The sequence below is a fragment of the Cantharellus anzutake genome, assembly GCF_015039405.1.
Source record: "Cantharellus anzutake strain C23 chromosome Unknown EI90scaffold_32, whole genome shotgun sequence".
Lineage (NCBI taxonomy): Eukaryota > Fungi > Basidiomycota > Agaricomycetes > Cantharellales > Hydnaceae > Cantharellus > Cantharellus anzutake.
In genome coordinates this window covers 349,439-368,549 of record NW_024066982.1, presented here as the reverse complement: position 1 = coordinate 368,549, position 19,111 = coordinate 349,439, and the positions used below count along the sequence as shown (strand labels likewise).

The following is a 19,111-nucleotide window of genomic DNA, read 5'->3' as shown; positions in this document are numbered from 1 at the left end:
CCGGATATTCAGCACCGTTGAAGTTACCATTAATTTCGTGATCATTACTATGTACACAGGATGTTTCCTTCCGTAAGGCATTAGTGCAGCTTGATTGTGGGTGTGGTGCAAAATGATGTCTGAGCACGCAAAAAGAGGTGTTGAGACCAAGTTATGATTCTGGATTGCAATAGACCTGTTGACGAATAGTTTTGCGAAGGTGACGCTGGGTTGAGCGGCAAGAATCTAGGCTTCTGCGGGCATGCATGTAGTAGTCGAGAAACGCCGGGACATTTGTTTGGCAACCATCTGGGCCTATACTAAGTTCGGTACATCCCCAACCTTCTCGCCGACTTTAACTCTCTGTCCAGCTTGAATTTCAAACTTGAAGGTCGTAGGGGCTTCAAAGACGAGTACAATGGTGCTTCCAAGCATAAATCCGCCCATCTCCTGGCCAGGACGCAATGGGTGACCTCGCAAAATGATGGACGCATTGGTGTAGATAGCTTCGTGGAAAGAACCCGGCGAAACTTTGTGACGTCCTCCTCTAACGTTCGTACGCAAAGCCTCATCAAAATTGATACGGATGGAGCCGACATTGGTGGCACCTAGACAAGTAAAGCCATCAGATGCTAGTTGGATAGATTGCTCTGAGTCAGTTTACACACCAACAGGAATCATCGAAAAGAAGCCGTATCGCCATTTGCCCAGCAGAGCTACGCGCTCGTTGAGAACGAAAAGGTCTGCAAGTCGCTTGGCAAGCCAAGGCGCTACCGAGAAGAGCTCGCCTGCATGAAACCTCGTGAGATCGAACTAGGGAAGAACCGAGGAGTAGATCTACCAGTAAAATGCCTTCGTTTTTCCACGACCCAGGCCGTGGGACTATGAAAGCGGTGGTAATCTCCAGGAGCAAGATAGATGACCGTAAAAAATAGCTCATTTCCGGGCTTAACATTCGATACTGTCATGGACCTTTGTAAACCAGGATGCGTCGCAACAGTGCCAACCTCCGCCGCCACACTAAGTGTATCGGGAGTTGTTGCCTCCTCCGGCACAGAAGCATCCTCAACATCCCCTTCTCTGGTAGCGGTATTGGTGGATGGGCATAGGAGAGTGGATGATGATGATGATGGTGTGGAATTAGGTGACTTCTGAGAAGTACTACCAAGGAGTTGATTCAGGGAGTATTCGATGCCATTGACATTTGCAAATTCCTCATCGTCGACCTCGGCACCTTGTCGCTCAGCGAAGTCCACATTGACGCTGTCCCCTGCCTGCCGTGTTCCTAGAAAGGCATCAAGGGAGTATGTGAGGCCCTTGACTTGTTCAACACGGGAATTGACAATTTTTCCAAAATGAAGGACGGTTCCATCCGCCGGTGATACCTAATAATGGCTAATCAGGTAAGTACAAGAGAAGACACAGTTAGACGCACGAGTACAGCGTCTGCAAGTGGCCGAACTCCAGGCTTTAATCTTCTATAGAAGAATTCCCCAAGGCTCCGGTATCTTGTCAGGTCTGAATGTTCTGTTTCATCCAGATTACAACCAAAAAGCCACGCATAGAATTGTAAACCAACGGGGCGAAGCCAGATGGGAAGCTCAAAAGAATTGAGATAACCCCATACTCTAGACAAGTTGCGAAGCGGAAGTGCCCCCAGAACGTGTACCTAGTGTGCTATCAGCTACAAGGGTAATAGTAAAAACTGTCGGATGCCCACCTGCCAGCGACGCTTGGCTCCGACAGGCTGGCCAGCCTCGGTCTCGCCCGCTTCTCGTCTAGTGTTATTTCGCCACGATAGCATGGCTAATAAGAGGGCACCGACACCGATAGGTAACGGATACCACACAGTGGGCGTTTCCTTCCATGCTGCCGCGAGCCTACCTATGATGATTCGGGCCCAAGGGAGTGTCGTGTGACTGACGGTGATACAAGGGAAAATAGAATAGATGCACATACGTCGCAGGGGGATTTTATTCTGGCTCGTGGTCATCGGGGCCGAGTCTGAAGCTTCATGAAGATTGGATTGTCGTGAAAAGTAGCGCACAGGATACCACCGACGTGGGCTGAAGACTCTGCGAGATGGTCGCAAAGCACCCGGGAAGGGCATCAGACGCCGTCTGAAGTGAAATTTAGGCATGCTGCCTTGCTCAGCAGGGCTCTAGAGAGCGGAAAAGAGAGTCTTAGAAAATGGAGAGACAAGGGGCGAGCGAATGTCGCTATCAATCGAGGCAGTTCAAGTCCGGGCTCAGGGATTTTGCTTCCGGCAGGAGAACAATTCGAAATAAGCGCTGTTAACATGGATGACGACTTTCTCACCCAAGCATTATCCAACTTGCCCAGGACTTCCGCTGCATTTAGCCGAGTGAAGAATGTGTCTCTGTCCGTTGTGGATGTGGACCCGACAACCGCTCCCCCTCGAAAATTCGCACGAACGGAGCAAGATCACGACACCAATCGCAATAAGGGCAAGGGAAGAGCTAGAGCGCAAGATGAGCTTCCTGGGAAAGGGCTGGAACTGGAATGCAAGGTCCAAGTGCTTCGTGTCGGAGGCATGCTACGTCAGTATCCTGATCGCATGCGTCAATCATCCGTCATTCACCCTTGATCCAGCAACGAGAGCCCTTCCACTGGAATATACTAACAGGCTAAGCCCGCTAGTGACTCGATCAGTACGCGCTATACTCGACGCAAAAGCGATGGGTGGGAATCGCATCGCACCATTTGAAGAATTATTTCAGGCCGTACGCGTTCTGGTCTCATTACAGGGCCATGGCGAAGACCTTTACGGCGATGTCAAGATCGCGCTGGAGAAATGCGTTGATGCCGAATTTAGGAAGCTTATGACTATGCCCCTAGGTGACATGAAGTGGCTTTCCCAACTCGTTCAGGTTTGGCAGTGGTACGAATCAAGGCTTGTTCGTAGGCCATCACCCGCTATGTGGATGGTAGCTCATCGTGTGTCATGACAAGAGTATCCTAAACTCAGTTTTATTGTATCTGGACCGTGGTTTCGTGATAGAGAATTTGGACAAATCATTCATGCAAGTTCGGTAGGATTCCACCGTTCTGATGCCGGACCATTCTTACCTATTCTTTAGGCCACTTGGGAGGGAGTTGTGGCGCGAAAAGTTGGTGAGAATGGTTGGCCCCCAGACGTCGATCTCGGACGCCATATCTGAATGGGTCACCCAAGAAAGGGATGCATCGTGCGTACACGCCTGACTATATCCATTCCCTGCGTTTCACCTTGCTTAGACTGGAGGCTATGCCGAGTGGAAGCGGAATGGACGTTGATGAGAACCATCACCGTGATACCATCCGCTCCCTGGTTCATCTCCTTGCTGTTTATGGCATTTATGAAGTAGTATTCGAAGCGTCGTATGCCGACATCACTAGGGAATACTATAAGAAGGAGAATAGGCAACTTTACAATGAATCAAAGGCGGTCGATTGGATACGCCACTGCTCAGCGCGGTTGGATCAGGAAGAAAGACGTCTGAAAGATTGTTGCTCTGAGTTTCCCAGTCACCGCATTATCAGTATTGTTCAAGATCGCTTGATGCGGAACAATGTCACTGACAAGTTCTCCCAGGCCGGTGAGCCAGAGGCGATCGAGCTTTGTCAAGTCCCTGACACCATCATTTTAGCTATCGAGAAGCTCATGAACGAGAAAGATGAGAAGGGGCTTTCCCAAATGTACAATCTTTATTGCAGAGTGCAGTCAGTGCCCGAACTCCGTGAATCGTTCAAAGCATATGTCAAGGTGCGTCAGGCCTGTACGCCGTAAAGCACAACAAGGTTCATTCCAGTTTCCTAGACTGTCGTTCAGCTCGAGGTCCACAAGACCGACAACGATGCCAATATGATTCACAGCCTCATTTCGCTTAAAGATTTTATTGATGGAGTAGTCAAGACTTGTTTTGTAAGCCGCACGAGGCAAGCAGACGTAGGCCCATTGCCGTTGGATAGCGATGATTTCATCCACGCAGTTCGGGATGCCTTTACTGTCGCAGTTGGGACCAGGAAAAATAAGCCAGCAGAGTTAATGGGTACGCCCCTTGTAGTTCCTCGGATTTTGGATGATGTTAACGGCGCAACTACGAATAGCCAAGCATCTCGACGGTATCCTGCGTCAAGGACAAAAGGGTATGTCCGATTGCGATTTCCAGAAACAAGTAGATGAGGTGATGGCATTGCACGCATTTACCCCCGGTAGGTAATCTCGAAGCTCATCAAAGAAGCATCGGCCAACTCCCATTCAGACCGAGACGTCTTCCGCACTTTCTATATGAGGGCTTTGGCCAAGCGCGTTATTCTCCGACGCAGTGCTTCTGATGATTTTGAGAAGCAGCTCCTCGCCAAACTAGCGAACAGTAAGCTGCGCAGCCAACATTCCGTAGAGGAGATTTCATGTATACCCCTCTATATTCCAGGCTACGACCGCGAATTTGAGAAAGGGCAGCAAATGTTCAACGATCTTGAACTCTCCCGAAACCTGCAAGCTGACTTCCATGCCTTGCGGGAGCATATTGGACACTCGATTAATGATTGTGACTCGTTTACCATGATGGTTCTCCAGCCATCCGCTTGGCCCACTTATAAACCCAGTCCGCTTTTATTGCCTGCAGGAATGCGAGCTGCCATGGACCACTTCAATGAATTTTACATGAGCAAATTTAGGGGCCGACAGCTGCAATGGATTCACCACTTGGGAACTGCAAGCTTAATAGGACGATTTCCTAAGGGAGAGAAAGAGCTTGTGCTAAGCCTGGAGCAAGCATGTGTCCTACTCCTATTCGCAGAAGAAGATGTTATGGAACTCACGTTCTGGGAGATTCATGAACAAATTAATATGGGTAAGCTCGGTTTATCTTCAAGGAACGCTTTCCTGAGCCATATAATACAGACAAAGAAGATCTCAAGCGCACGCTTCAGTCCTTGGCGTTGGGCAAGAAGCGAGTTTTCAAAAAGCATCCCTCAAGTAAAGACGTCAATAACAACGATGTATTCAGTGTCAATATATCATTTGAGGACGAGAGACGGATCGTAAGGGTCAACAATATACAGGTTAAGGAATCGGTATGCAGACTTTTTTGCAGCTCCCTTCGCGGCTTGTTCACGCAGAACCTATGCTAGGCCGCCGAAAACGCTCAAGCAACGGAAAGCATTGCTATCACCCGAGATTTACAACTCCAGGCCGCCATAGTGCGCATTATGAAGGCGAAGAAAGCCCTCACTCACTCTGAACTCGTCACGACGACCGTCGATGCGGTCAAGCAACACTTCTATCCTGACGTCGCCATGATCAAAGCGCAAATTAGCCAATTGGTAGATATGGAGTATCTGGAGCGGGATGAGAGTGATCCATCATTGTATAGATACCTTGCCTGAGGATTAGCATGTCGACGGGCCGATGACCTCGCTACTGCGACCGTGGGATAAAACGATGTACCCTTGACCCGCCATGTTAGATGATAATGAAAGCAGTTGCAATCATCCCGGCCGAGACGGTGACTTTTCGAGCATCATGCCCAAAATTTTAGTGAACTCCGCATGCAATTCACCTGAAAAACGATGCTCGTTAACGCCAAGGGAAAAGATCGAGCAGGCTTACTCGCTCGTTGAACAGCGGCTCTATACTCTCGGTTTGCACCCTCCATTTCATGCCGCAACTCAGCTAGGTTCTCCACCTTCGTACACAAGGTAATGCGATTTGTCAGCGTCTTGAGCCGTCTCGTACAAGGAGCAAGAACACCTGTTGTTGTTCGGAGACGGGAGCAGGCAGAGCCCGTATGAGAATTTCAATCTTCTTCGCCTGCATGACGAGCGAGTTTACAAGATCTTTCTTGGTAGCTACAACCTCAGGACACCACGTTCAAGAAGCATAGTTATTGCACGACCGATTGACACCCCCCTGGTGGATTCTCACCTTCAAACTCTTCCGGGGATGCAGCCTTGTCTCCTCTTGACTTAGTAATAGGAATATCTGGATTTAGTTGCTCGAAGTCGGCGCGTGTGATAAGATAGTGAATACTGCTCGACATGACCGTCAAGAGCTGTGGGGAGACAAGATAGCGTGAGAGAGAGTGAAGCCGCTTAAGCGCAAGCGCCTGACCTCATCGATGCTGTCCTGCAACTGGGTAAGTCTGTCCATTTCAGAAAGTTCTTGCAAGAGGCTCATTGGGCCCAGGATCGAGTTTGCAGCATGGAGTCGAGAATTAAATAAATCGATCACGCGTGTAACAAAACACAAAACAACAGTATTCTGTTGGTTTGGACAACAAGGGGTCGAACAGACTTCTCTCAAAGTCTTATCACAGAAGCACCTCATCTCCTCTTGGCGTGCCCAGATCTGTCCCCATAGGCAGCACATATCGGCTGGTCTTTAGTAGGGGCTGGGATCCTGGCCGTGCTATTACACGTGGCTCAATGTCTCCATACTGAGCATGCCAGGATGACTCCGTGCCCAGCTTAGCAAAGAAATCCTGATTGGGTTCTTGCCTAGGGCTTTGATGTTTCTGTTTTTACTTCTGGACCTAATTCATGATACGTCGGATTCAAGTTCAGATTCAGGACTGCCATTGCATTCCCATTGACCTCCAATGAGTTTGACCTGCCGCCCCCAGGCCTTCAGGTACTGTGACTCCGCCCAACACCCGGAACCACCGTGGTTGAGGAATGATCTCGATATTGCGATAAATCGACCTCGATTTGGCGTGCGATACTTCATGACTGGCGCTTTAGACTTTCACAATTAGCACAAGGCACGAAGGGGTCATTCCGTGAGAAAGGAATTTTAGGGTAGAATTAAAATCCACCATCGGGTCCTTGAGGGGTGGCTCCCTTCGGGGTCCTTGGATATGCGTCAGCGAGACGTGAGATTTAGCGAAACTTGAATTCGAATTCGCCTGTCATCGATATTGTGACAAAATGAATATGTGTAGGCCGAAATGACGGCCGCGCTGGCTGCAAAACTTCAGCCCAGGCTCGTCGAGCTATTTCTTGAATCCAATTGCTCGGCAATCGGAAGATTGGCAGAATCCTTCTCCTTGCTGGTCCTCTCGGCTGTTTCCACTGCGCTTGGCAGATTGGCACCAGGCAGATCACCTTTACCAGACCCAGCGGATACGATAGAAGCTCTCTTCTTTTGTATCTCGTCAACATTACTAATACGGAACCCATCCCGGTTTCCCTGGGTAATAACGATTCCCGCAGCGTACACAAGCATAACAATGAACCCGGTCATAGGCACCAAATACGAATGGTGTGTACTTGTGCGATCGGCGAGCGCGCCCTGTGCGGAAGGGTACCAGGCCCCTCCGGCGACACCCATTACGATAAGTGCGGATCCTTTTTTGGTGTGAACGCCAAGGTTCTTCGTACCGAGAGTGAAAATAACGGGATAACAGATAGACTCGAAGAAGAACAGACAGTAGAGGCATGCGATGCCGGCCACGCCAGTTGCGGTAGCGGTCCCGATGCAGAATACGGTGCAGCAAATGGCATAGAATGTGAGAAGGGCGGCTGGATCGATGAAGTTGAGGAGTACGACACCGACAAAGCGACCGACGGTGAATGTGATTTGACAGTATGAGAACATGTTCGATGCTTGTGAGTCCGTCTTGTTCAAGCCGAATTCACCCTCAGTGAGGTAGTTGACGACAAAGGATGCAACCGCAACCTGAGCACCTCTAGGAATGAAAAAATCAGACTATACCGTTGAACGACCTGATCGCGAGGGCATACACATAGCAGAATTGGGCGATAAAGCCGAAGATGGTGCGATATTGCTTGTGGAAAGGCTCAGCATCACTCATAATGCCAACACCTCGCATCTCTTCAGCCAACTTCTCTTCGGTGATCTCGGGAAGATACGTGAAGTAGAAAAGGACATTCAAGGTAATGCCGAGACACGCCACCGCAAGGTAGACGTATTGAACTGTATCGAGTGAGGTGGCATTCTTCCCAGTAAAAAACCACCGGGAAGCGATGAGAGGACCAGAGAATGAAGCGACCCCTTGCCAACCTTGTGAAAAATTAAGGCGCGCGGCCGCATATTTTGGGGATCCTAGAACTGTTATGTACGAATTTGCAGCAACCTAGTACGCGTGTTCTTAGCATGAACGCCATCCCACTAACTTGGACCTCACTTCAAGCGCACTCAAGCCACATCCAATCACAAATGTACATGCAACGAAACCTCCGTAGACCTCATACTTGGCACAAGGCCAATAAAATGCGGCACCAATCGTGTAGAGTGAAAGACCTAAATGGATTCCTTTCTTGTAACCGTAGCGCCTCATGAAAAGCCCGGCGAAAGGTGAAAAGACGAGGTACGCGCCAAAGTACGCGAGCTGGAGCAAGGTACTTTGAGTCTTGGTAATCCCAAATATGACCTGGAAATGCTTGTTCAAGACATCAAGGAGGCCTTAGTGAAAGCAACAGTTAAATTGAAGATGTGGGCAGTTGTGTCGCGGGCATGCTCACCATACGCAAATCTAGAGTTATGCAAGTCATTCTGTCAGTAAAATCCCCCAACTACCCAGAACGGCACTCTAATCACCCCCAGGTAAAGAAAAGTGTAGACACCAAGGAAAAGGCAATAGCCCACTGCCGTCTTCCAAGTTCGGAGCCAGAGACGCCAACAATGGGAGCTCCTCCAGCCATTAATAACGAAGAAGGTGAAGAGGGCCAGGAAGAGATCGATAGAGCGGGCTTGAGAACTGGGGGCCTGCCTCATCTTTCTTTATGGTCCCACAAGCCCGTTGAGCCCTAGGAATATACTGCCTCCGCTTCTCTGGCAAAGACATTCAGATGAAGCTTCGCGTTAAACGTTGAGCCAAAAGTCGAGCTTCCCTGCAAAAGCACATTCAACAGGAGCACGTCCCGAATAGCGTTAGTATCCTAGACGAAAGGCTGCTCGACAAGCTCGGGACAATACCTCAGTACTGTCCCGAGAGTTTCTATTCCATACGGGGGCTAGTAACCTCAGAGCGATACCAACTGAGCCTAGCTACCACGCGTGACCCCAATCGTGTCAACGCCGATCCTTGAATGCTTCAAGCAGACCTCGGAGAGATAGGAACAAGGTTTATGTTCTACCCTGGTCGCCGTTATCTCACTCTCTCGCTTTAGGGCCCGGCTTCACATATTCCGATCAATCCACTGGCAGTGTGATCCCTTTTGAATCGGCGAGCTTGTGCGAGGATCATCAGTCACGCAAATGGAGGGCTCGGACAATTACGGAGTATCCTCCCCAGCCGCGTACTTGCCTCAAAACACCTATTTCCTTGTGAACAAGACTTGAGCTTGAAGCATCATCTCGTTCCAGCACCGTTTGTAATAGGCCAACACTTGATTCGCATCTCTGCCAGTTTATCCGTGATTACGAATGACCAATGAAGGTTCGTAAAGGCAAAAGGCTACATTCAAGGATCTCCAGCCACTCGGGATGCTGCGGCTACTGGTCTCATTCAAACTGACAGACGTCGGTCAGCCAATTGAACCCAGCATCATTTCGCTAGCACAAACATTCTTGCTGGTGGAGCGATAAAGGCCCCTCCTCCCCCCCATACCTTGATATCCTCATCACTGAAGGAACCAATGACGGATTTCCTGGACTACGGCGCCGTTATGGGTTCATACTACTAATCCGGCCAAGGCCATCGCGACCCAGGGCAATGCTCAAAGCATGAACCGCTGAGTGGCCTAGATTAACTAGAACACAGGTAGACACACAATGTGGATAGGCCATCGATGCCCTATCAGAATATGAAACCCAATCCCCATAAGGTAATCGCATTAACGAGCCAATGAAGTACTTGGATTGTCAAGTGGAATGGTATATTAAACTGGGATGAATTTCGATACCAACGAACTTTCTAAAACGCGATGTAGTCCCGTTAACAGCGGCCAGTCATGTGTTCCGGTGTCAATTCTTCTCCTTCGGGCTGCGCAGTCACCACCCAGTAAAAGAACCACAGGCGGACTCGGCATAGTGATCAACTTCGTGCGTGCATTGGTGTTTGTCACTATCCGGCGAGGGTTTGCATGGTGAGTATTTCACAACACGGTCTGGGTGGACCGAAGCATAGCAGGCATGATTATCGGGTACTGCAGCGTGGAAAACGGGATTGGGGAGTTGCACTGCACACCCCTGTCGAACAGCGCGGGCGGTGGAGACAGGGGTGCCCTAGTAGTGATGCAAATGAAGGTAATGTATAAAAGAAAATGAGACACGGCCAACCGCCCGTTCCCTTTGTGGTGCTGCTCAGGATTTGCTTACGAGGTGTTCAGCATGATTTAAATCAACGAGCGGTGCCGAGGTTTCGCATGGATCAACAGTAGGTCCAATCTTGCGTCAGTGACTACTCCACTGCGACACACCTCTTATCGAGGAGGTGACCAAAATACCCCGCAGAATATTCGTACACAATCTCCAACATCTGGGGATGTTTGTGAAAGGTTTTTTAAACTGGTGCAGTCCTGTAAGTTGCCAAGAGGTGAAGGAATGTGGACTTCACACTGGTATACCATTCCAACCACGCCAGGCACTTCCCCCGGGCCTTTCCCCTGGATGTGGGAAAGGATTGTGTTGAATCTAGTTCCAACTCGGCATAGTTGGTCTTTGAGCACTGTCAAACGTTTGGCCTGATGGTAGACATTACTTAGAGTCTGAGATCGAGAAGACATGCGTGCAGGTCTGAAATGGAGGGAACTTCCGATCGCCTTGATTTGTAATGAAGTGCGGTGGTGGTGAGAATGGGTAAGGTCGAAGCGAGACTACCTGCCAACTCATATCAGGATGATGTCATTATGTGTGGCGGTCAATGGGAGGTGCATCGAGTGTAATTACGTAACCGGAGACAGTCGAGCTTGATTGGATGTGATTAGCTCATTGTGTGTACAGTGTACAACCCCGTAAATTCACATCCATTTGTGGACGCCTCTTCCACTTAGTGGGACTTGCCGCGTCAAGAACCAATAGAGGCTGGTCACCATCCATCAGCTTCACTGATGTTCAACCACGAGCTAGATGGTGTCCAGACTTGGGGTCGGAGACTATTCGCCAGCAATTCTAGAATCCATTGGTAGCCTCTGATGACCCATTCAATATTCCGCGTGCGAAGTGTCAGATCGACAGCAAGTTTCTGTCGCAAGCGGTGTTGTAAACGTCTCCCAGCGGAGCACAGATGTAAGAGAAATATGACTGATGCTTTTGGGTCAATGTCCGTGCGTATATATATACAAAGGAATGAATAACTACATAAGGCAACTCCTGTGGGCACTTGCGCGCTTAGTAAAATCCTCTCGGGCATCTCCGGCGACTCGCATTCCTAACATGTTGTGATTCTAACTGGCCCTGGAATTCTCCCATACAGGACATTGTTTCAAAGCCTAGCTCTTATGTTCTTCCACACATTGAAATGGGTCCTTCAACGCTCAAACAGCTTGACACACACAAATCCTATCAGAAGCGCGCACTTTCTCTCCTTGTCCTCTCCTTATCCGAGCCAGGTCACCTTCTGCCCGCAATTATACAGATCTGGGTTGATCCGCTGCCAGAACTGGACGTCACTCACTTCAATCCGCCTCAGTCGCAAAATTCGAACGAATGAATTCACCCATCCCTCATCTCGGCAACAACATTCGCAAATACACTCTCCACAATCGATCCTAGTTTCTGGTACAGCACCCCCATCTCAGGGACAACTCGTAATGCGCGCTAACGTGATTGTCCATCCTAGCCAACTCATCATCTTGTACGTCGACGTGATATCGATTCGCCTAGCATCTATCGAACCTCCATCGTGTTTCCCATCGTAGCACCGATGGCACTCGATCCTACTACACACTCCAATTATCTCGACATTAGCACGAAACACGTACACTTTGATTGGAAGATTCTCTGGGGAGAAAAGAAATTCGTTGGTAGCGCAACTCATGATCTCGTTGTGCACAAAGATGGCGTCGGGCATGTAATGTAAAGCTTTCACTTGATTCCGCTTCCGACAAATTACTGAACGCGTTTCCATGTACTTTCCTGCCGCCGTAGATTCGATACGTCATACCTTAACATTACAGACGTGAAAATAGGCCACAAATCCACCAAAGTTTGTATTTACCTTTTTTTCGGAAAACCCGTACACTAACTCTTTGTCTGCTCTCCTTGTTGATCCAACATGCTTCCACACAATCGTTTAACGACCTCAGTTCGCTCTTGGTGAACGACATCCCGTCGTTGGTAGCCCTCTGACTGTATATTTCCCCTCCACGCTTTCAAAAGGAGATACTATCAAAGTCACGATCGACTACAACACGACTGGACAAGGCACAGCAGTCGGATGGCTCGACAAAGAGTAAGTTCCCACACCCTTTTGGGGGTTTCCTAGCATTCACAACCGCCACTCATCGTTCATCCCTCGATCCCCAAGGCAAACAGCAGGGAAACACTTCCCTTACCTGTTCTCTCAATGTCAACCCATTTACGCTAGATGCATGGCTCCACTCCAAGACACACCATCCCTCAAAATCACCTACTCTTCTCGAGTCACCTCTGTTCTACCAGTTCTCATGTCCGCTCTACGCCTATCCCCTCCCGCTGAGGAAGTTCATGGTGGCAAAGAGGTTGGGAAGGATGAAGTCACGTATGAATACAATCAGGTATGCATCTAGAAACAAGAGGAACATGAAATCCGACATCTTTTGCTAACCTGGCGGTTCTGCTCCTGAACCCTGTTTAGCCCGTTGCGATTCCCTCGTATATCATCGCCATCGCCTCAGGAAACGTCGTCTACAAACCTTTTTCTTCATCATCCGTAGCTGGACAAGCCACTGAACCGGTCAAATGGAAAACAGGTCTATGGACTGAGCCTGAAGTCATAGATGCAGCATACTGGGAATTCGAAAAAGACACAGCTAGGTACGCACTCTTTTTTTTTCAAAGACGGATTTGGTGGCCCTTATATTCGACTAATGGTATAGATATGTACATGAAGCTGAAAAGATCATCACGCCGTATGATTTCGGCGTGTATGACCTCTTGGTACTTCCTCCGAGCTTCCCTTATGGCGGAATGTACGTCTTCCATCTTTTCCACACCACAATCTCAATACCACCAACATTTAACGTCGTTCTTTGCTCTAACTAATGTCAGGGAGAACTCGTGTCTTACGTTCGTTACACCCAGCAAGTCATCTTCCATCTGGGGAAGTTTCATCCGCTGACAATGATTCTCTTATCTCATGTATTCTCACATCAACTGCTACCCCATGTTTGGATGCTACCAGCTCTTCTGGCGGGGGACCGGAGTCTCGTCGATGTTGTAGGGCATGAAATTTCTCATAGTTGGTTTGGAAACAACGTCACGTAAGCATACCTTTCCGTATCGTCACTCTGACGGAAAAATTGAAGAAAACTTGTCTCATAGGACGGCGGATGCGGGCCATGTATGTTGACGCTCGCTTTGTGCCCTTTGCTGATCCAATAATACTGAATTTACATATGATGCATTTCCGACCTTACTTTGGGGCATTAGTTCTGGCTAAATGAGGTGTGTCTATTGTTCTCCATTTGTGCTTCGTTGATCCAGCGCCGAGACTCATTTGCGCACTACACCCCTGATTTTGCCAAGGGCTGGACCACATGGCTTGAACGTGTCCTCCAAGGAGCGTTGCATGGTCCAGCAGAGCGCGACTTTTCATATATTATTGGTCGGAAAGCTCTCGACGAGGCATTGAAAGAGTTTCAGGATCGACCCAAATATCAAAGATTGCTCATTCCGTTTGAAGTGAGCCGTGCCTATTTTTTTTCTTGGAGTTCCTTTAGTGGGGATTACTATCTTCAATCTTTTTTTTAGTTTGGTGAAGATCCTGATGAAGCGTATTCATCAGTCCCATACGAAAAAGGGTCGAATTTCCTCTTATACCTAGGTTTGTGCCCTTACTTTCCTGCATTCATCTTTGCACTGTAACGATCTCTTCCAGAACGCCTGTTGGGTGGACTTGATGTATTCTTACCGTATGCACGAGATTATGTGCGTATGTACCGAGGAAAATCCATTCGTACCGACCAATGGAAGGAACATCTGTATCAATACTGGTCTAGAAAGGAGAATGGAGGTGGTGAAGACAAAATCAAAACCCTTGACTCCGTCGATTGGGATGTAGGTATCGACACTGTGGTTAGCTATTCATAGCTTTCGCCGGAACCATGCTGACTATCATCATGGTTGGTTTATAGGCATGGCTTCACGGAGAGGGGCTTTCACTTCCTGCAGACATCCCCTATGATACGACACTAGCAAACGATGCATACTTGTTAGCCGCAAGGTGGAATGAATCGAAGAACCACGATATCAGCAAACTGGACTTCAACCACGAGGATCTAGACTCGTTCAATTCCAACCAAAAAGGTTTCATTCATCAATTTTCTCACTGTCTATAAACTTTAACCAAGACCATTCTCTCATTCTAGTCGTCTTCCTCGAGCGTCTAGCGACGCTAGCAGGACCGTCGTCTCTCCCACCTTCACACATCCACTACCTTGCCGAAACTTACTTGGACGCGATCACCAACACCTCCAACCCTGAAATTCGCCTTCGGTTCTACAACTTTGTCCTGGCTGCATCTCCCGATGCAGCAAGAAAATACACACCTGACGCGGCAGCATGGCTCGTAGAGAAACAAGCACCTGGTTTGAAGGGCCGAATGAAGTTCTGCAGACCCATTTTTAGAGCGATTGGCAAAGTTGACATGCCTCTCGCAAGGAAGACTTTTAAGGAAAACGAAATTTATTTCCATCCAATCGCTCGGAGATTGATCGAAAAGGTAATGCCCCTACGCTGTAGAGTCAGAGAGAGGGATGACTAACAGAATGGTATAGGATCTTGGACTCGTTTAAGGCTTGAAAAAAATATCTTCACAACGTATTGAAATTAGTGTATAATAGAGAATTTACATTCTCTAGTATAAGCAAACATCCTTCACACTAGCGCGTAAATTTGTTCCAGTACTTCGTTCCCGCTATGTAACACGATGTCAGCGACGATATCCATTATACATTTGAGCTCCACAGATTGCTTACTCTGTAAAGCATTTTGTACACTGGCAGTCGCTCTCTCGCCTCCTAGACGTGTGATCGCATCCCTTGCGAAGGCTGGCAAAGCTGCGTCGTACCATCATCAGGCTGGGCTATTACCGGCAAGAACGAAGATAACACAGCACTTACGCACAGTGTTCGAGCTCCCAGCTCCAAAATGTGTGCCAGGCTGTACGTTCGGTTGCGGTATAAGTGGAGGTGCAGTTGGTTGATTGTGCGCAGATTGACTATAAGGGTGAGCAGTTCCCGGGAACGGAAACCCCTGAGGGGAACCGCCTCCCCATTGTTGGGCCTGGGGTGCAAAGCCACCCGCACCATTATAGAAACCAGTTGTCCCCGGGAACGTGGATGGTGTGTCCGAGTTTGGTCCAGAATGGAGAGGCATGGAGGCGGATGGATATGGAGAATGGAGCAGTTGTGACTGAGACTGGGGGTGCCCCGGAGGAACAGGTGTCGTTGGTCGGTTTGCGTGGACCGAAGGGCCACCGAATGATGACGGCATAGATGCATTTGGTGGCGAACCGGAGTAGTAGGGCAGAGGGGGCGGCGCGCTATGCGCAGTACTTGGCCATGGTGGGGCGACATTCTGGACTGGGACATGCTGCGCCGGTGTGCTATTCCAAGAGTGGGTGCTTGGTATGAAGGAAGACGGCATCGGGAACGAAATTGTTGCGTTGCCTGGCGCCCCATTCGCAGTTTGAGCGGAGGGCTGGGGATCGGAGGTAGTTGGGACCGGTATGCTGGGTGCGAGATGAGGTAAGGGCGAATAAACGCTAGATTGGGGACCAACATGGTTCACCGATATTGCATCATACAATAGCGTGGAAGCCACAACTGGTGCAGGTGATGATGGACGGGAGGACCCACTCGATCTTCCTGGAACGGCAGGTCTTGAAGCAAGCGGTGCAGAAGGACGACTCGATGAAGGTCGAGTGGAGAGGTTAGGTCGAGGAGCTGGAGCTGGATGAAGCGGTTGCGACGGTGGAAATTGCGTAGGGCTCGAGTCAGGTCGAGATAGGCTCTCGAATCGTCTTGGCGGGTCGCTGGGCACAACCTGGGTCAGGTGTGTATCTATATTGCTAACCGTCTGCACGGACGATGTAGCAGTAGCAGAGGGTGTCGGGGTCCCAGCTACACTGATCGGAGACAAGGGAGATTGTGGATCGCTCGTAGCTTCCGATGAATTCAATGTCACATTAGCAGTCGCCGCGGCTAAGCGGGTCAAATCAGAGTCGTCGGCTTTCTTCTCTCCGGACCCAGCTTCAAGTGTATACGGAGGAGGTGGTAGGCCATCCAATGGATCTTCCTCGGCAGGAACACTATGAAGGACCGGCTGACTATTGCTGCTACTCCCGCTTGGGCCCTGAGATCCAGAACCACTGGGACTTGCTGACCATGAAGCCTCACTTTGCGCAGGCCGAGGACGCGAATGCCAGTAGTCAATTAAAAGTTTCTTTCGAGGAAGCTCCTTATCCAATTTCGGGCCTCCCTTCAGCGCAAAGGCTGCAGTTCCACATACACGAAGAAACCAATCCGAGGGTAAGCCAGGATCACCACCCTCATCTGTGGTGATGAATTTGGACCTCCACCGATTCCGTCTTAGATACATGGGGTCAAGTGCTGGGATTTGGTCTGGAGAGGATACAGCAGGCATCAAGGCGGTTCCTGAGTCAAATCTTGTCCACGAATGCATGAGCCACTGATGTCCCGCAACGGGTTGAAATGGACGAACTCGTCAAACATGGCAGCATAAATGGTTCTCGCTCCTTCCATCTGCAGGTTATATAGCTGTCTCCATAAGAATCTTCCCCCTTGTCTAGGTACCTCGTTATAGCGTCCCAGTTTGGTGGCGTTCGCCATCTAGAAGGGAAGCTCAGGCAATCAATAAGGAGACGCAGCCTGATCTGAAGCACAAACCGAAAATCCTGGAAAAACCGTGGGCATGTATTTTATGCCCCTTTTTTCCAAAAACTTCATATCATCTCGGACAGTGTTGGAAGCGTATGTATCTGCACTTTCTTCATTGCCATATCGACGGACAGTCCAGGGAGAGATCGCATCAACCAGGTGATAAACTTCGAGCCAGTCTGCTGATGCATCTTGGTCTCCGGTTCCCGGGTTTCTCCACTGTGTTGATACTGGGGGGGCAAGACTATCAACACCAGTCAGCAATAACTTGAAAGGGTTGACTCCCACCTCCAAGTATGATCCAAATCCCCCCTTGAGCGTGCCATCGTCTTCGAAGGGATTCGATGATAGATTTCAATATTGAGGGAGACTGTTGCGAGCGCGCAAACCCGACTCCTGAAGTGTCGATAAGACGTGAGGACTAAGGCCATACACGCGTGCACATACCACACAGAGCTAGGACTGGTTTGCCTCCGTGCCTCAAATACATCCCGCTGGAAGTGACACCCTCATCGCGATTCAGATGGTCCCAATCTGAAAGAATTGCCGCTTCTAAACGATCAGAAGGCGTCGCCGTCAAATCGTACCTACCGTGAAAATCAGAGGAACGATAAGCTGTACATGAATGATGATGTTTTATGTACACACATAATGGCCCACACCCTTCCCTGCTTTTCAGCTGCTGCACGGACGAGCTTTAGGACAGCATCTCGTTCTCTGAAAAACTACCTGTAAGTCCTGATACCTTCCGCAGTGACGAACACTCACAGTGTCAGGCGTGCAAGTTCGCTCCACGGATCGCCACTGGGATTGCATTGGTTAACCCACCGTTGAAGGAATGAACCATCAATCCCATGGTCTTTCATCATTTGGAAATGCAAATCCACGACACCAGACTTGAAAGATGAGAAGAGTTTTGCAAGTCCCCATGGTGTGTTGTACCCCTCAACTTCATGCAAATCAGAGGCGGCATATTCGGATGTGTCTGGCCAAATATCGAACTGCGGTCGACCACCTCCCAAACCTGGCTCTTTGTCAAACCTGGGATAATCGGTCAGCATTCGATAAAGCAGGGTAAAGTGGACGATACCAATGATTCCATGTGCCTATCGTACATCATAATGGTGTTAATATGACACCATCCCGAACAATAAACCATCTGACCTTCCCGCAGGATTACCCGATCTCCAGGGGTAGAATACCTGACGAGAGGGTCAACACACTTCTGCTGATGATGGAATATTCGTGAGAATTCACCATCCCTGATACCCAACCAGAAATTTGTCCAAAACTGTGGAAGGATCAGCCCTGTGGGGCATGTTATTAGATATGAACACTCGAACTTTGGTGGCAAGACACGGCACCTGTCTGGGGAAGACATTACAAAAAAATCAGCGCGCCCGATTTGGCTGAATGACCAGGCCAGTCTCGTGATCACCCCAAAATGGCAGTGAATGAATGATGAGCGCTAAATATTTTCCTAAATCGTCAACCGGAAGTCCAAATCGGACACGCGGACTATTTTGTCTTTTGCTGTAATAGAGCGTCAAAATGGTGTGTTCGTCCGTGACACGTTCCCCCCAGTGGAAAGCTCTATGTGCAAAACGCTTCTGGCGATCGGGGCATGGCACTCCACGATGGGGAGGCCGAACCCTTATGTATTTAACAAAAAACCTGTGTAATTTAACATACCGAGGCGTGTACGATATCCACCTTCTTCTCTCTGATGAACTCGTGCTGGACACGGACGACACTACAGCTGTCTCCGCATCACAACGGGGCTACGCTGGCAGATCTATCCTTCCGGAGCTTTGAGGCGTTCATCTAATGATCCCATTCCGCCTCGGATTTGTGGTTGCCATCAAGAACTGGCCCAAAGATTGGACGTGGCACATGTGGTCCATCCGGGGCGTCAATGCCTCGATTGAAGCCACAGGCTGCAAAAACCTTGTCTCTACGATAGCCAAGGCCAGCAACCGAAGAGATGGACATTCCGCTCGGCCCATCGAAGACTTAGAGTTTAGAGTAACTTTTCAATTTTTTCCACTATCCTCATCTATGTGCGCAGCAGATCGAGCACTGTTCTTCTTATTTCGGTTCTCACTTTATAAATTTCCCAATT

The 19,111-nt window shown here is 49.2% G+C and overlaps 7 protein-coding genes across 7 annotated transcripts; 3 read left to right on the top strand and 4 right to left on the bottom strand.

Annotated features, from left to right (window-relative positions):
- Nucleotides 1-2,388, bottom strand: EI90DRAFT_2997443 (phosphatidylserine decarboxylase-domain-containing protein). The gene is made up of 6 exons (XM_039056241.1): nucleotides 1,939-2,388; nucleotides 1,700-1,863; nucleotides 1,415-1,648; nucleotides 821-1,364; nucleotides 648-767; nucleotides 1-587 (listed from the first exon to the last, which is right to left on the bottom strand). Exons 1-6 carry the CDS (start codon nucleotides 2,117-2,119, stop codon nucleotides 295-297), a joined length of 1,536 nt encoding a protein of 511 aa, XP_038914672.1. The 5' UTR covers nucleotides 2,120-2,388; the 3' UTR covers nucleotides 1-294.
- Nucleotides 2,239-3,268, top strand: EI90DRAFT_3063219 (uncharacterized protein). Its single transcript, XM_039060713.1, has 4 exons — nucleotides 2,239-2,540; nucleotides 2,593-3,032; nucleotides 3,081-3,188; nucleotides 3,238-3,268. The coding sequence occupies exons 1-2, from the start codon at nucleotides 2,279-2,281 to the stop codon at nucleotides 2,946-2,948; spliced, it is 618 nt and encodes a 205-aa protein (XP_038914671.1). The 5' UTR covers nucleotides 2,239-2,278; the 3' UTR covers nucleotides 2,949-3,032; nucleotides 3,081-3,188; nucleotides 3,238-3,268.
- EI90DRAFT_3063216 (Cullin family-domain-containing protein) lies at nucleotides 3,081-5,479 on the top strand. Its single transcript, XM_039060712.1, has 9 exons — nucleotides 3,081-3,188; nucleotides 3,238-3,578; nucleotides 3,630-3,745; nucleotides 3,800-4,031; nucleotides 4,090-4,194; nucleotides 4,245-4,355; nucleotides 4,416-4,838; nucleotides 4,889-5,061; nucleotides 5,119-5,479. Exons 1-9 carry the CDS (start codon nucleotides 3,121-3,123, stop codon nucleotides 5,371-5,373), a joined length of 1,824 nt encoding a protein of 607 aa, XP_038914670.1. The 5' UTR covers nucleotides 3,081-3,120; the 3' UTR covers nucleotides 5,374-5,479.
- EI90DRAFT_3155481 (uncharacterized protein) lies at nucleotides 4,993-6,163 on the bottom strand (the record flags this gene model as incomplete). Its single annotated transcript, XM_039066000.1, has 6 exons — nucleotides 4,993-5,061; nucleotides 5,119-5,546; nucleotides 5,597-5,672; nucleotides 5,738-5,835; nucleotides 5,912-6,038; nucleotides 6,098-6,163. The coding sequence occupies 5 exons, from the start codon at nucleotides 6,161-6,163 to the stop codon at nucleotides 5,476-5,478; spliced, it is 438 nt and encodes a 145-aa protein (XP_038914669.1). The 3' UTR covers nucleotides 4,993-5,061; nucleotides 5,119-5,475.
- A 795-nt stretch (nucleotides 6,164-6,958) lies between these two features.
- On the bottom strand, nucleotides 6,959-8,649 carry EI90DRAFT_2924558 (MFS general substrate transporter; the record flags this gene model as incomplete). Its single annotated transcript, XM_039054866.1, has 5 exons — nucleotides 6,959-7,673; nucleotides 7,729-8,081; nucleotides 8,133-8,410; nucleotides 8,470-8,480; nucleotides 8,546-8,649. The coding sequence occupies 5 exons, from the start codon at nucleotides 8,647-8,649 to the stop codon at nucleotides 6,959-6,961; spliced, it is 1,461 nt and encodes a 486-aa protein (XP_038914668.1).
- Nucleotides 8,650-11,813: 3,164 nt separating this feature from the next.
- On the top strand, nucleotides 11,814-14,852 carry EI90DRAFT_2924509 (leukotriene-A4 hydrolase; the record flags this gene model as incomplete). The annotated part of the gene is made up of 15 exons (XM_039054862.1): nucleotides 11,814-11,965; nucleotides 12,038-12,095; nucleotides 12,196-12,341; nucleotides 12,417-12,645; nucleotides 12,726-12,904; nucleotides 12,967-13,059; nucleotides 13,139-13,194; nucleotides 13,272-13,350; nucleotides 13,412-13,430; nucleotides 13,520-13,534; nucleotides 13,616-13,771; nucleotides 13,841-13,913; nucleotides 13,968-14,146; nucleotides 14,224-14,395; nucleotides 14,458-14,852. 15 exons carry the CDS (start codon nucleotides 11,814-11,816, stop codon nucleotides 14,850-14,852), a joined length of 2,001 nt encoding a protein of 666 aa, XP_038914667.1.
- Nucleotides 14,853-15,640: 788 nt separating this feature from the next.
- EI90DRAFT_1449513 (uncharacterized protein) lies at nucleotides 15,641-18,452 on the bottom strand. The gene is made up of 12 exons (XM_039051797.1): nucleotides 18,354-18,452; nucleotides 18,247-18,297; nucleotides 18,154-18,191; nucleotides 18,080-18,095; nucleotides 17,758-18,030; nucleotides 17,638-17,706; nucleotides 17,437-17,576; nucleotides 17,278-17,385; nucleotides 16,999-17,219; nucleotides 16,814-16,941; nucleotides 15,872-16,757; nucleotides 15,641-15,821 (listed from the first exon to the last, which is right to left on the bottom strand). Exons 1-12 carry the CDS (start codon nucleotides 18,368-18,370, stop codon nucleotides 15,696-15,698), a joined length of 2,073 nt encoding a protein of 690 aa, XP_038914666.1. The 5' UTR covers nucleotides 18,371-18,452; the 3' UTR covers nucleotides 15,641-15,695.
- Between the last annotated feature and the right edge of the window lie 659 nt (nucleotides 18,453-19,111).

Excerpts from the sequence above, each read along its gene's own strand:
- EI90DRAFT_2997443 (XM_039056241.1), bottom strand. The coding sequence starts at position 2,119 with ATGCCTAAATTTCACTTCAGACGGCGTCTGATGCCCTTCCCGGGTGCT. Across the intron at positions 1,365-1,414 it reads CACTTGCAGACGCTGTACTC|GTATCACCGGCGGATGGAAC; the intron begins GTGCGTCTAACT and ends AGCCATTATTAG. Across the intron at positions 588-647 it reads CTTTTCGATGATTCCTGTTG|GTGCCACCAATGTCGGCTCC; the intron begins GTGTGTAAACTG and ends TTACTTGTCTAG.
- EI90DRAFT_3063219 (XM_039060713.1), top strand. The coding sequence starts at position 2,279 with ATGGATGACGACTTTCTCACCCAAGCATTATCCAACTTGCCCAGGACT. Across the intron at positions 2,541-2,592 it reads TCGTGTCGGAGGCATGCTAC|CAACGAGAGCCCTTCCACTG; the intron begins GTCAGTATCCTG and ends CCCTTGATCCAG.
- EI90DRAFT_3063216 (XM_039060712.1), top strand. The coding sequence starts at position 3,121 with ATGGTTGGCCCCCAGACGTCGATCTCGGACGCCATATCTGAATGGGTC. Across the intron at positions 3,189-3,237 it reads ACCCAAGAAAGGGATGCATC|ACTGGAGGCTATGCCGAGTG; the intron begins GTGCGTACACGC and ends CACCTTGCTTAG. Across the intron at positions 4,839-4,888 it reads TCATGAACAAATTAATATGG|ACAAAGAAGATCTCAAGCGC; the intron begins GTAAGCTCGGTT and ends CATATAATACAG.
- EI90DRAFT_1449513 (XM_039051797.1), bottom strand. Across the intron at positions 18,192-18,246 it reads CTGGTTGGGTATCAGGGATG|GTATTCTACCCCTGGAGATC; the intron begins GTGAATTCTCAC and ends CCCTCTCGTCAG. Across the intron at positions 16,758-16,813 it reads TATGCTGCCATGTTTGACGA|ATTTGACTCAGGAACCGCCT; the intron begins GTTCGTCCATTT and ends TTCGTGGACAAG.